Source organism: Andrena cerasifolii, chromosome 8, assembly GCF_050908995.1.
Source record: "Andrena cerasifolii isolate SP2316 chromosome 8, iyAndCera1_principal, whole genome shotgun sequence".
Classification (NCBI taxonomy): Eukaryota; Metazoa; Arthropoda; class Insecta; order Hymenoptera; family Andrenidae; genus Andrena; species Andrena cerasifolii.
In genome coordinates, this window is record NC_135125.1 from 14,528,506 (window position 1) to 14,543,829 (window position 15,324).

The window sequence follows — 15,324 nt, forward strand, 5'->3', positions numbered from 1 at the left end:
GTAGTGGAAATGGGAACATTTTGTGGTATTATATTAGGTCGGTGCAAAAGTTCGCAGGCTCACTGTTAGGTGTACGGAAATGCCTTTATCTAGTACACCTACTGATGCTTTCATCGGAAAAGTCGGAAGATGTGGAAAATACTAGGATTACAAAAATTTGTAGCATATTTATACTTTTAATAAAGGCTTTGGTTAATAAAACTTTATTATTATTATTATTATTATGAATTAAAGCGGGGGTGGATAGTAGGAAAGCCCACCAGGACTCCGTTAGCTTGAGGCACAGTGGTTTAATAAAACTTTAGCACCGACCTAATAGTTTGTTGTTTACTGTGCTGCGAACGATGACCAAGAATTTTCAAAAAGTATAAGAATGAGTATTGGATGGTGACTTACCCTTCAGCTGCGTCGACTCGATGGCGAACATGTTGAGGGCCAGAAGCTGAAGGAGCCGTGTCCCGGGAAGAGGCAGTGGCGAGTGCTGGAGAAGCGCCCTGAACTCTTTCAACATCTGAACGCCAGCTTCTTGGAAGGTCTCCATTCTGCGACAAAGTTTCGAGCGTTCGTTTTATCAGATGGCAGGGCTTGCGTTATCTTTCGTGGTTAAAAGTGAAGAGAATAGAGTAACGACGTGGAACGACTCGGTACACTGCTCGTTCGGTCTCTAAAATAGCGCCGCTAACTCTGTCACGACCGACAGACGATTGACTGCGATGGGAAGGGAGAATGAATAAGTGAAAAGCGAGCCATGCCGCGCATCACTCACTCGCCAGGATCGTACATATTTCAAGGATTTTGGTCTGGCAAGGACATCGACCTCTAGCTTGCCCAGTTTAAAATGATCGCGGGCAAACAAATCTTGCGCGTCTTACAGGATTCATGCGTTGCTAGTAATCAACCCTCTGCGGAAGCCTGTTGGGATATTCCTGACATCGTGTTCTAACAATTTCACGAGGGCTGAGGATATTCCTAATCTTTTAATTTACATTATTTAATTTGCATTGTCCTTCTCCATTCTTATTCTCTATCCCCTTCTAATCCATAAATCTTCGACTCTAAATCTGACCATTTAAAAAAATACCAGCGCCTAATAACCATCACCACCTCCAGTCCTTACTACTAACGTACAAGAACCAGTCTCGAGCTTAATCTCCCCGAAAAGACGAACCCACTATTGTCGGTTCTTTTGATCCCCTTCCAGTGGCCATCGTAAAGATTCTCACCGCTCGTTCTCGCCATTTCCGGTTCGAGATATATCAGACGTTACGATTTATCAAGAGCACGTTCGTGCCTTCGTCCTTCTCTTCTCCATCACGTTCGCGAGAAGAAGAGGCACTTGCCCCATTCGAAACTCTGGAACCACCTTATCTCGAGTCACACCCACGCGAAGCAGTCCCCCCCTTGCTAATCACTAGCCATAATTGCTCGCGCTTTTAAAATATCGTGTATCGCGGGGGACACCTCCCCGGCGCAGCCCGTGTTCCAGTAATTAGCCATTACTCGCCTTATCGTCGGCTCCCTAACTTATCAGGGTTCCGCCCAATAACGCCATCGTTCACCTCCGATCGACGAGCCTAATAAATTCCAGGCAGTCGCGTCCCCGGCCCGCGGTAACGAATGCCAACGGCAGAATCAGCCCACTTTAATTAGAGTATCCAATTATTTATTTGCGAATTCCGCGATAAGAGGCGCGACGAGCGAAAATATCCGCGTACAACCACGTGCACCGTCGCCGGGGACGAGCGAACGCCCGATTTAATTAACCATCTGGCCGGTTTTCCGGCAGCGGAAAATGTATTTCGCCGCTAACGGCACCCTGCACGGGAACTTCGTAAACCCAACTAATTAACCGATACGCCCGATATTACGAGACACACCGGTCGTAAGTAGATGCGCAGCTTGACGGTCAAGATCCTCGCTTAATTGGACCAATGCGCAGTGGGGAAATTTCGCGATTTTATGGCCGAAACCGCAAAAATAAATTTTTCAATTCGACAAAATAAATGCAAATGTCAATTGAAGAACTAATATGAGTGTCAGATGCCATCAATTTTACTGTTAATTGTTTTAATACGAAGCTCGTATAGACTCGCAAATGTTTATGTTCATCTGAGGTTAGACCGATCGCAAAGAATTAAACCAGATTTTCAAGTTGCTTCAAACACTTATATCGTGTTATCCAAAGATCTGAAAATAATTTCAAGGCATGGATTCAATTCCTGGTGGTGCGTAAGATACCTTTTTGTCCTCAAAATAATTATGTTTCAGTTTTTAATACGTAATTTATACAATTTTTAAAGTAGTTTTTTATAAATAACCTTTTCATATAAGAATCAATTTTCAATAATAAAATAGTTATCAATCCCATAATATCCTGCAATGATTTTTATTTCTATTTTACGTTGGACTATCTTGATTCTTTAAATGCAATTATTAATTGTTAATTTGCATTTTTTTAATCACGATCTAGTGTGTCTTGTCTAACATACGACATAACTGTGGCCGAGACTGGTCCACATGTTATATATTACAAATCTTTTTATTCTTTTTTATACGATTTTATTCAGCTTGGATCCTCTGTTTGATTGTTTGTATTATGTATGTTTGTTTGTCGTCAGAAGCGATAACCCTTCTGCTATGCCCTGCTTTTCTTTGTCAGAGGCATGCTCTGACAAAGAAAAAAGTGTATAAATGTAAATAATAAAAAAATCATTATCGTTCGTAATTTTTGTTAGTGCTGTTTCTCGGATAATTTAGTTTCTCATATATTAGAACGTAAAAGTGCCGAATTTTATATATTAAAAATAAGTTTCGAGGTTTTGACCACGACAATGGATATAGTTTTTCAATTGACATTTGTATTAAATTTGTAAAATTAAAAATTTTCATTTCTGTATTTTTGGCCATAAAATCGCAAAACTTCCCCACTGTGCAATGGCCTGCGTAACTGAGCAACAGATTTCAGATGGTTCCCTTAAGCTGCGTGCTGCGCGGCCTATTTCCTCTGCTTCATCCAGAGTGCTTTGCTGATCTGTATTTTATGGCGAGGATCGATGAAACGTGAATGGGAAACTGAAGTGGATCAGAATTACATATCCACAGTGTAGGCGAAATCGTCGATCTTACTACTGCTCGACTAAACGAATCACAAGTTCCCGGGGCTTGGCTGGCGGCGTGCAAAGAACGAGAAGGGTTTGAATTCACGTTCAGCCTGAAAAATCACGCCGGGCCTTTGAATTAGCATACCGGGGAGTGCAGCGCCAAGTCCAATGGAAAGAAACGAAGCGAGAGCACTGGGGGCTCGGCGGTTTTCGACGCGGCCTGTGCCAGGCGCGAGTGGATAGTCACGCGAGGGGAGAGGAATTAAACGGCGATGCGAGGCATGCAACTGATCATCTCTAAGGCAGCGTTAATCTCGCTCCGGTGAATTCGAATGATAAAGGGGAACGCCGGTGCTCCCGCGAGACCTACTAAGCAGGCATCCTCGTAAACACAGCGGTAGAAACAGCGGCGGGATCTCACGTAGCCAGGCGCTATCTTTCCCACAACCTCGTTCCCTCCTTCGTGGCGCCTTCGTGGATATATCCGACGTCTCGGTCGACCTCCCCTGGGTGCGCGATCTGGCGAATTCCTGACACGACCTGTCTCTCAGGCCGACCGCCTGCCCCGAGAATACTCGCAGAAATCGATACGGGGATTGATTTATATACGCCTCTTGTGCACCCTATTCGATAGGGCTTCACTGACGCTTTAGTGGCAGGTATATCGCGTATCATTCGGCTACTTAATTACTTCCACGGGAAATGGGATCTTGCTTCTGCAATAACCAAGAACATATAACAACCCTTCAAGGTCTTTACGAGCACTGTTATTTTAGAATAGGGAATGTCAAAGTCTGCAAAACAGATGCTAATGAAATTTCAACGACGAGCAATGTTAATTGCGAGGGAACGTCCGAACCGCAAGACCCCGCGGTTCTTCGTTACCCTAACTATTGTAATTACTTAGCAGTTTCATTAATATTCGTTGTTACGGCGATGATAGCCCTCGGTATTTTACGGATAATAAAACCGTCAACACTCTCGTAATTATAATATCCCTCATTCGAAGCCAGCATTAATGTCAGGCAATTTAACTCTCATCGAAGGCGGTGAAGAGGCTTGCCAGGAAGTACGCGTAACGAAGATTCATTCGACAAGAGCGGTTTGAACGGCGGAAACGTAGGTACGCTACTATGTCATTGCGCGAGTCATTAAAACCTGCCTCTGCGCACTTGAAGTGCGCCTAGGACGCCTCGCGTATCTGTCTGTGCTCAATTCGAGGCCCACGGCGAACAAAAACCTTCGAGTCTCCCTTAAAAATGACAACGAACGTGGGGAAACGTTCACGAGTTAGTCACGGGACGAGGAGTATCTTGCCGCGAACGAGCGAAAAGGAAGTTCACTTGGGCTCGTGCCGTAAAGCTCGCTTCTTTATTAAGGATCCGCGCCTATGCTGGCGATATTCCAATTTCACGAAGGCTGGAGCGGGATCGCGAGATCCCTCGCCTCGTCAGCTCCCTAATTTATTTCAGCATCGAGTCGCTTCGATGAGAATCCTTTGGGGGATCCAATTACGCATCTGCGGGCCTCCGCGGTGATAACTTCGTTGAATCGGTTACAAGGTGGCAAATTCACGAGGTGGTAACGTCCTCTTCGCTGTTTCTCACAGCGACTCCCGAGGAACACTGCGCGGCGTCTCGTTACTTCGTTACAGATGGAAGGCACGCGTCCTTCATCGCTTTCTCGGGATCTTCCCGTCGGCTTCGATCGATTTTATCCTCTACTTCGATCGATTTTATCGTCGACTATGACTGCTGACCACTGACTGCCCCTCGATTTTCAACGTACTTGGAAGGCAGCTTCTACGCAACCGTGCACCTCCACAAGTTGTAATTACGCAGGCGTGCATAGCGGTACGCGGCGCGCCGGCTGCTTGTTCTCGCTACTTAAAGACGCCCCGGGCGCGTTTGCGTGCAACCCTCTACTCTGCTTTTCCACTGACTAGGCTGTAAACATGCTGTAATTATTAACACCGGACGGTGTTCTTCATCGCGCGTGTAGGGGCCGTTCATTACGAAGCGCTTTTGTCGGGCTGCTCCTCGTTCGCCGGGTAATGGACGAGAATCCCTTTGCTAGAGGTCTGGGTCTTGGTGAACCGGCGAGTGAAAACTTTTGGGGGTCGATATTTGATCTTTGGTTTCGTCTAGGACGACAGAAGCGAACTTTCTATTTTATCCTGAAATTAGGCTACCCTCGAAGGTAACTCTTACGCTGAAAATATTTCCCTATTCCCCCTCTCAAGCTCACAACTCACTGATCTTCTCAGAGTTCATCAGGTCTTGAAACCAGACTATGGTTCGTCTATGGAACTAGCATATCGAGTAGGTGCGCCTCGACGGGCGCTGAAGACACGATTACCATACGTCGCGAGGGAGATACGCCAGCTAATAAGGTGGCCATCGTTGAACCGTACCCAGTCGCGATAAATGAGCGCTCCTTTCGCGTTCGAGACGCCATTCGATCGTCAACGACCACTTCGGGGCGCATTCGCCGCGAATGGCAAGCCCATTCCCGCGACAGTCAAACTGTCGGTCACGGACGGGACCGACACGAGTATCCCAGTTTTATGGGCTTGCCTCGCAATTCTATTAGTTCTGGAAGATACGAGGCGCAATGGGGATCCGTCCGAGGTGTCGCGATTGGCACTCTCGAGCTGCTGTCCGCGATAAGACCCCTCGGCTGCCCGGCACGTCCACGGGGCGTAGGATTTACTTTCCCCGGGTGAAGGAAGCGTACGGATAGCAGGATATCGCGATGTCCTTCGCTTCGCTTCGTATTAATGAAGTAACGACGCCGAGGCGTTAATTCGCGTCTACGGAGAGTGGTCTCGGATGTTTCAGAAGAGGTTTAAGAGTGAATCTATTGCTCTGATAGCTTGTCGCTGCTTTCTAAAATCACTGCCACGGTGATCCGTTGTACAAGGAAGTTACACCAGTGACGTGGATTACACGATACTTGAATATTGAAGCTACTGAACGCCCGCGAGCTACTGTACTCCTCAGGAGCGAGGTGTAATGGGTCAAAGTCTGCTTGGGGAGAATGGGAATGACCGAGGACTAGGTAGTTCGACTTGCTGAGTGCCAATGACGCAAGCAGGTCCTCGTTAACGGTGGCATCCTGACCTCAAACCCCGTACAAGCACTTTTTGCCGCGCTCAGCTGATTTCCTGATGAGAACTTGGCAATGAGAGACAGCGCACGATTTAGTGCATTCTCCTATCGATAAACTTGAGTGTCCCTGGCGCGCGAAGTTCCAAGCTAACGATCTTGAATACCCACTAGCAGTTCGAAGGATCGGGGAATTACTAGCAAATTACTGCAAACTCCCCAAAAGGTACCGAGAACAGCACTTTCAAATTGAAATGAACGCGAAGTATCGCGAAGACCCGCGGGATCGATTAACGCGAAGAGGCACTCGGCGGCCGGGCAGAGGAAAGTTCGTGGATGGACCGTTAGCGCGATTATCCGAGGATCAAAAGCGGCGAAGTCGGTCTGGCATGGCGATGGGGGAAGCCCCGGCTGCGCGTGACGGAGAAGATAGAAGACGGCGGAGGGGGGGTGGAACGAAGACGAAGAAGCTGGAAACTTAATGCTCGTGGTACCGAGGCGGCCACGCCGTCGCTGCATCGCGGAGGAATGGTTATGGTGCCCGGCCCACGCAATCCGCGGGTCATGGACCATGATCTATGGAACACGGCGGAATGCCCCGTTATGCGCTAAAGTGCAAACTTGTTAGTCATAGAGCCTGGCCCGACGTCGATGGGACAACAGCGGGGCCGAAGGGGGGCTCTGCAGCATCGAGCGCAAGCCTCCGACCCGAAGAAAGCTCGCGAAGGTGAAGCCGTCACGCTCTCCTCTACCACCGTCCGGGGCCGTTTCCCTCGCGCTATGCCGTTATGCCCTAAAGTGCAATTCCCCTTCTTCCTCAGCCTCTGCCGGGGCCTCACCTTCCAAGGCTCTATCTCTTTCCTTCCACTCGGCGAGCCCGCTCCGGGATTCATCGCGGTAATTCGCGAGCCCTCGCGATTCTTCTCGGAGAGGATTCTCGTCTTGTCAAAGGGGCAAGTGGTTCCTGGGTCGCCACTGGCGAAGTTTGGGGGCAGCTTTGTACTGTCAGGGGAATTCGTAGGATTCTATCATGGGGATACAGCACTCTGGTGGCAAGGACGAGAGTATAGACTCTAAACTTTAGACGCTGGTGCAAGCTGCTTCGAAACCAGAGTTACCTTCACTTTCCTCGATGTCCCATCGTCACCAGCGCCCGCGATGGGTGATCGATCGATGCGGCGTGATTACACGAGAAGATTAATTGGCTATCGAAGCCAACCCACCCTCCCGTGACAGATATATATGGCGCGACTGGATTTTATCTCGATTACATGATCTAAATGACTCGGTCGCCACCGCGGACGACATCGATCGGGCGCGCACCGTCTTTATCGCCGTCGTTATCGTCGATATTGTTCCCATTATTAAATCGACGAGCGTGTTCCCGTTTCGCCATGTGGGCGCCCGTCGAGATAACGATCTCTAATGGGATGCCCGATACCGCGATGCTTTCGGCCCGTCCAATCAATCGCGACTAATCACAGACCGTGTAAATTGATATCGGCGACAAGCGACTCGCTCTAATTAAGAACTTTACGCGGATCGAGATTAACCGTCAGCGTAGATCCTTGGCGAGGATAGCGGGGATAATAGCCGGGCAGTGAAGAATGGACGCGGGGACGGTATTGAAATCGCGAGTAAGGGATAAGACCCTGCGTATCGGGCGCCGTAAGTGTCTCATCATTCAATTTATGCCTTCTATGGTGGTTTTATCTTCGCGTGCATTCGCGTCACACGCGCTACTTTGCACTGTGAAAAGGTACAGCGCGACGCGTGGCTGAGAGAGGCACAGTGTTCGCTTTAACGCGGCTTTTTGCACGGTCCTCGTTTCCTTCAACCCGAGCTGGGTGCTTTAGATGATATTTTGATAGGGCGACGATTACTCAGAGCGCGGGACATCGATGTGGCGTACGTGAGAGAAGTGACTATGATCGAGTTTGCGTGCTTTGAAATTTTAGAGAGATTATGGAAAGTAGATCTACTCTCTCTCTTTATGTTCAAAAGTGTAGGTATGTTATTGAATGCTAAGCACTATAGTTGAAAGAAAATTGTACTGGTGGATGCAAGCACGGCCTCGGGATACTCGGGCACTTTTTGCATAAAGGCCATAATTAGATTCCACATTCTTTTCTACATATACCCTCTAAATTTCATTGCCGTGTCGTTAAAATTGACATAGCTATGGCAAATTTTGTGCAAAACTCGTATCTAAGCGAAAGATACCTCAAACTCTACATAACACGATCTATGACTATTTTTATGACCATATTTTTTCAATATCCTATATTTTTTCAAATATTAAGTAAATAAAAAGTAATGCTAAAATAACAATATTGTTTTGTATTAATATTTAAGTCAGGGCCTGAGAGGGGGCTATAATTAAAAATAATTTCACTGATTAATTTATTACAGAATTCCGATTTTAATAATGCAACTGCAAAGGAGACATATAAAATTTTAAAATATTATAGACAGTTCCACAACAACTTCGCTATGTATAAAAAATATCTGACTTTGTAATGTTTAGAGATACTTTTCTCAAAACTAACTTGTGACACTGAGTCCCTTCTTGCACCCAACAATCGTTGTCTAGTGACGCCACATTCTACTTAAGATCCCTCGAGCATTCGAATTAAAGTTTGCTTAAAATTTTAAGGAACATTGTACGATATGAAATCCATTTCCGAGGTCCGAAAGTCTAAGCCTAAGATACACCGACCACAGGTGATGGTATCAAAGCAGAGCGAAGGAAAAATTGATATTTCGAGAATACCGTTAGCTCAACCACTCCCGCCCACAGCCGCGTAACATCAAGCCGATGGATTGAAAGTAGTTGGAAATAGTAGGAAGTCCGTTCCGAATCACGCACATTACGTCCAAATCTATCTTGTCATCAACTCGAGGAGATCCATGAGGTCTGTAATAAGGTGTCAAGCCCCGGAGGCTCGTTATCATGAGCCACGGACTCGGTATGGGTGCTCCTCGATTGATACATCAAGCAGACAGTTACCCCTTAAGGCCAGCCTTACATCCAATCGAATCCCTCCCTTCGAGAGGCCAACTACAATTTTATCAATTTCCAGAAATCAATAGTCGCTACTTCTTACCTCAACAATCCCACTCTCGGGTTTCTCTACTTCAAACAACCACGAAAAATAGCCTTCTTCACCTGCGCAACATTTCCCGCCGGCGCTCGTGCAATTTCTATCCGAAGTTAAGAACCGAGATCGCGGGGTTAAAAGTGGACGCACTCGAGAATGGTCTGCCCCAAGGTCCGATCAATGCGTTGCTTCGCTACCAGGGAACCCCGGGGCCCCTGGGTTGCAACGATACCGTGCGTGAACCAGAAAGCAGATACACGTTGGAAAAGTGGAGTTCGGGGATTCGGCGAGGGTGGAGCGAGAGGCGAACGGGAGCCTGAACGAGCAAACAGAGTTCGTAAACACATCAACGGCCACGGGGCAGCGGACTTAATAAGCAGCCCACGGTATTATGGATGATCTCTTTATTGACCGCCATAAATCAGAGTTAAGAGCAGGCATTATTACTACCGAGTGCATTATCCAGTACGTCAAGAACCGGTGATAGAGTGGGGCCCCGCTTCGCCAAAGACACCTCTGGACGAGCCGAACGGTGCACAACAGGTAACTCGAGCCCTGGGACCGGCGTAGGAAACAAATGAACGCGGCTGGAGGAGAAAAAAGTTGGACGAATTGGAAAGGAGCCTGCGCCAAGGTTTCTATGTCAGAGTCGGAGATGGAAACGACTTCGGCGACCTGTCGTCCTGTGCAGACACTTTCCTTGGACGATAACTCGCGTGCACAGAGCTGGGCATTATTTGGCGCAAGTAGCGACGGGTTCGAACGCACCGCGAGTATTTTTGTTCGCGGTAGGGACTATATTCTAGCGTCGTTAATGTTAATATTAATCTAGAAGCTGTTAATATTACTTTGTTAGCTCGAGGAATAAATATCCGCGGAGAAGATAGCCCGACACATCTCTGGGCGAAAATAGCCGCTCGGGTTTAAGAGGCTTCTCCCTACAGAGTGGAAGAGGGATTTTTCAATTAAGGCAAGACAAATATTCCCTTCAGGGACTAAGGAGCATCGACATCCATTATGGATTCGGCGAGCAGGGCTGTCTAGGAAAGGGGAATGACGCCGTTCTATCAAAATGCGCATTCTATTTTGGCGAAAGCAGAGGAAGGCGAGCTCGAGGGGTCCGAGCACTCCCGGCGAATTCTTTTGACTAAAAAGGATCAGTGTCTCCTAATCCTCGGAAGGGTTCAGGGTCCGGAAATTTATCATAATTAGTTTCTGGAGTCCTGAACGCGGGGCGATAAATCAAGGCTTCAGGCATGGTTAGTTTCGAATACTTTTTATTATATACCTCCGGTCCTGTTCTATTTTCCCCTTTTTGAACGCAACACCCTAATCTCTTACTCGACAATGGAGAGAGTAACGAAACTCCCAACTCCTACGAGCAGAAAGGAGACTCGTCGACATCAACCGAGCGTCAACTCTTTTACTTCCTCTTTCCGAAACGCACAGGACGAGAAAATAAATTCGTAGACGCCACCTGTCCCTAGGTTGTAAAAGAAAAAGAGAAAGGAAAAAAAAAACCACGAATAAGGGGATGCGGAGGGAAGATCGCGCGAAGATTCGTCACAGGTTCATCAGTCGAGTGTGGAGCTTGAAACGGCTATCGTAGCCTATCGACAGGCAACAGGAATCCAGATAGTCATGGCAGGATGCATACGTGCAGTCGGTCGTTGAAGATGCTTGGGTTCTGGTCCGAGGCTGCGGTGTCCAAGGGTGTCCTTGAAGCGGGCGGGGTCGTCACACGAGGGCCCCGCAGGTAAACGACCATCAGAATCCATGTGTGTTGGCGTCCGCGGCCTTATAGCGTATCTTACACTCGTACTACTTAACTTTCTGCATCTGTATATGTGACGTTGTTCTGCCTCTTTCCTTCTTTCGCTCCTTACCCCCCCTCGTCCACTGTTTCCGCCTCCCTTTCTGCACCAATGATCGCCGTATAAAAGAGGCTACCGGCTTCTTCTCTTGCAAGTGTTACGAAACGACGAGCCCTCCCTCCGCCCCTCCTCGGGCCACCGATTTATGGGTTTAATTACCGCGTCATTATGCGCGTCGACGGTTATTCGAAAATTGCCAAGGGACCCCGTCTCGGTCACAGAGCTTCGTCTCCGGACGCAAGCTTGTTAACACGCTGCGTCTAGGTTCGAGCGCTATCGGCGGGGGCAAGGAATCGAGCGGGGTATTAAAAGATGCCTACCGGCACGCCGCGAGATTTCGTTCGGCCGGCTCGCGACTCGCTCCGGCCATAAATTTACCGAACGGTCGAGAGACTGTCCGCCCGTCGCAGCCGTCCACTTAATATCTTCAGCGTTCTAACGCGACGGATAAAGACGCATCAGGCTTAATGATAAATGCGGCCCGGCGATATGACGGGGGTCGGGGCTGTATCTCGGCGCGGAGGGAACAGTTCGAGAAAGGGCATGTTGCATCGCGAATCGTCCTTGAGGGCGTATAACTCAAGGGAGCACGGGACGATGCTCGGCCAGTAATGAGCCAAATCCATTACGGCACACTCGCAGCAACAACGCAACACAGCAACACCCGTAAGACAGCCCAGAAGAAGTCTAACTGCAATGCCTTCGCCCTTCTACCCTCGCGTTGCTTCTTTTCTCTTCTTTCCCCTCCCTTATCTCTCTCTCTCTCTCTCGCTCTTTCTCCCCATGAAAGAAGTCTATGCCAGGCACGTATCGCGCGCGGTAACAACTACCTAGCCAATGGCACCAGTTCGCTACCAATTCCAATTATAGATCGTAAGTATATTCCAGCCAGCCGAACTGACAACCCTTCCCGCTCCACCCATCGCTGCACTCACCCTTTCTCGCTTCCTGATCGCGGAAACCAATTATGCGCGCGGAACTACGCGTTAAATTGAAAAGTCCCAGGCTAGCCCGCGAGGATCCAGCTAGCTATGATCTCGTGCCGCCGAGAGGCTTGCTAACGAGACAGAGAGCCACCGTGTCGATGCGACGCCGAGCACGATTTCTGAACGACCCGCGGAACGATTGAATCGGTCGCCTCCAACTCCGTGGAAATTAAGTCCTAAGCAGGGGTTGAAACGGTTCCGAGAATAACTGTTTCAAACTGTTATATATCGGTTCTGACTGAAACAGTTATGAAGAACCGATGTTCTAAATAACTGTTATAAGCAACCGAAATTTCTGGCTGTATCGATTTTTTACGGTTCTACAGAACCGATATTATATCGCTTCCGTAACGGTTATACATCGGTTTTATCAATTAATTTTCACTTGTAACTGTTTCAAGATTATTTCGGTTCTCATCACTGTTTCGAGAACCGAAACCCCTGGTCCTAAGTCCTGCGCGAGCTACGATCAAAATTCAACCCTAACATCAGCAAGAATAGAATAGGCTATCTTGCGAAGTTTCAACAAACAAGCAGCAACAGTAACCGAAAGATCCCTCCCAGAAACCCCGGACGGCGGAGCAACGGGGAAAGAACTATCACTCGTCGATAAATTCCATTAAGAAGCGGCCGAGTGGCGCGAATAAATCACCGCGGCTTCAAGTATAAAAGGAACACCTTTTTGCCCGTCGGCCGCGACATAAATCGCGCCAGCGACGATTCGTCCATCGGCCGGCATATACGTGCACGTATTCCGCAGCGATTTTACGGCTATCGCGTATGACGGGGCCGGGACTCGCGGAGTCACCGTCCAGGACCGTCGCCACAATTAAACGGCCTGCAAGGTACCGGCAAGGTCGTTACGACCGGGACACTGGGTACACAAGGTGTACCAGCTCGAGGGGAGGATGGCACGCGGGTAGGCGCTGGACCCTGGGCCGAGGACGGGGCGGGACGGTCGGCCGGTGGCGCCACGCAATTGTCAATTAACATTTTTACCGCCGTGCAAGAAAACACGAAGTTACGTGCCGGCGTACGTGGCCACCGGCTCGACCCACGGGTGAGCTCTCCCGACAGGGTTCCAGGGATCACGAGCGTAGGCCCCGGCCAGCGCGAGCAACGAAGAGAGAGAGAGATCTCTCTCGAGCGAAGTGGACGGGGCCCGGGCGGAGGACGCCGCGATCGCGGAGCGAGAGGAGACGAGAAAAAGGGCGTAAAAAGAATCGAGAGGATACATTTCATTATGATTATGTGCGCAATGGATTGCTAATCGTAAGCGCCTCCTGACCGCGCCGCGTCCAGGGGCTCCTCCGCCGACGGGGCCCTCTGCGAGCCTCGTTTTTCACACGTGGGAACGTGACTTTTTCTACGACGTTCCTACACACCGCAACCGTCGAGTCTATTAGTACTATTAGCATACATCACGCCGTTCTTTTCTCCGCAGCTTTTCCCCTCTTCTCCTTTTTCGTTCTCTCGCTGAAGGCAAGCCTCGACCCTCTGTTACTGCTCCGACGCTGGACGGACTCGCTGGCCGGTCCGCGCTGCTGGAAATGGGGTGATATTTCCAGATTACTCGCTCTTTATTACATTCCACGACGCTCTTATGGCGCTCGTAATATCACGTTGCGAGAGGCTGCGATAGCTTCGAATATTACATTTAATAATCTAGTATCGGCTTCGCTCTCCATTACGCGGAATATATGATGAAACCTCCTCACGGTCCTTTTCTTTTCTGGTTGCTGCCTCTAACGGTACGAGCGCCGAGCTTACAAGCGATCTCCACCGCGAACGTTTAGAATGCTCGGCGTTTACGCGTTTCAACTAATCGGACGCCAGAGACGGTGTGCATGAAATAGAGGGTTCTACTTCCGGTCGCCAACAGGTCGATTTTATCTCCGATTGCAGATGGAGGTCGTATTATCAAGAGTGAAGGAGCTCTCAATTATGTGTACACGTGACACGAGGATTTCAGAACGAGATGCGAAAGTTACAAAGCCGAGATACTCTGACACGCGATACTCTGGAGGGGCAGGCGAAGGTGTACAGACGCTTTACGAGATGTAAATGTCGGGCAGTCGGACAGCCAGTCGACCGCACCATCAAACTCGACCGGGCGCGTAGCCCTCTTCATCCTCGACTCGCCCAAGCACGCAAGGAATGCGCAGAAGCTTCGAAACCGCAGCACCAAGGTACGAGGGGCCGATCCGCAGCGGGGTGTAAATATCGCGGGCCAGTTGCCGCGACAAGCTTCTCGCTCCTTCACCCGTGACAATGTCGGTGGCGGGTTGTCGATCGGCGATCTCGACGCCGTAAACTTGCGCGAGCGAGATCGATCTCTGGGAACGGACAGCTGGAGCGCTCTCCGGCTGCTCGAAAGGGGATCGAAGAGGGAGGATGATGTCTTCGAGAAGACAACCGCGCTTGGGATTGCCACGCACACTGATAGCTTTCGGCACAGTTGCCGAAGAATAAATAATGAATTGAATGAAAGATCGAGTCCTAGGTTCTATGAGAAAGACCTAGGTTTAATAGTTGAGGATAATAGTTACCTACGAGCCAAATAAGTTGTTCGAGAGAAACAGTAATCGTATGGATACGATTAGAAAAGAATCGCGCGTTGATATAGCAATGCGGCCATAGTTACTTCCACTGGTTGTAATTATACGACTGCTGATTGGTCAGTACTAATTACCGGGGGATATTTCCCGAGCAGTTCACCTTGTCTACGAATGACCTTTCGCCTTATAAGAAAAGCACGTTAAAGCACACTGAAGGGTCTGGAACAGGAAAGAGAATTGATGAAGACGCAACAAGCGTTCCTTCTGTGGTGTACAGGGATGATTAATTGCGGGGCTAATTTTAGAAAATCGGGCTATGCTTCGATTCAAAGTGGGCCGAGGTAATAATGATAGTTATAATCCAAGATGAGAACTATCTTTTCACCGTCGGTGTTAGAACACTTAGGCCTATAGCTTAACCAAGGGGTATCGAGTCGTGGAAGAATTATTCTAGTAATTTAATGATCGTTAAAAGGAGATCAATAATTCTGTCGTAATTATTCTGAACAGCAACCCATCGGCAGAATCGAAAGCTCCATGGTGCAATTAATAATGGACCAAGACACGCTTGTACGGTATCCGAAGTTACTCGCAGCA

At 48.7% G+C, this 15,324-nt stretch overlaps 1 protein-coding gene across 2 annotated transcripts in view; it reads right to left on the reverse strand.

The window, feature by feature from the left end:
• The window catches only part of LOC143372339 (uncharacterized), a 120,424-nt gene that overhangs the window by 97,157 nt on the left and 7,943 nt on the right, over positions 1 to 15,324 (reverse strand). For both annotated transcript variants that reach the window (XM_076818446.1, XM_076818448.1), the window contains exon 17: positions 397 to 542. In XM_076818446.1, the coding sequence (XP_076674561.1) occupies positions 397 to 542 (146 nt within the window). The remainder of the gene's footprint in view (positions 1 to 396; positions 543 to 15,324) is intronic.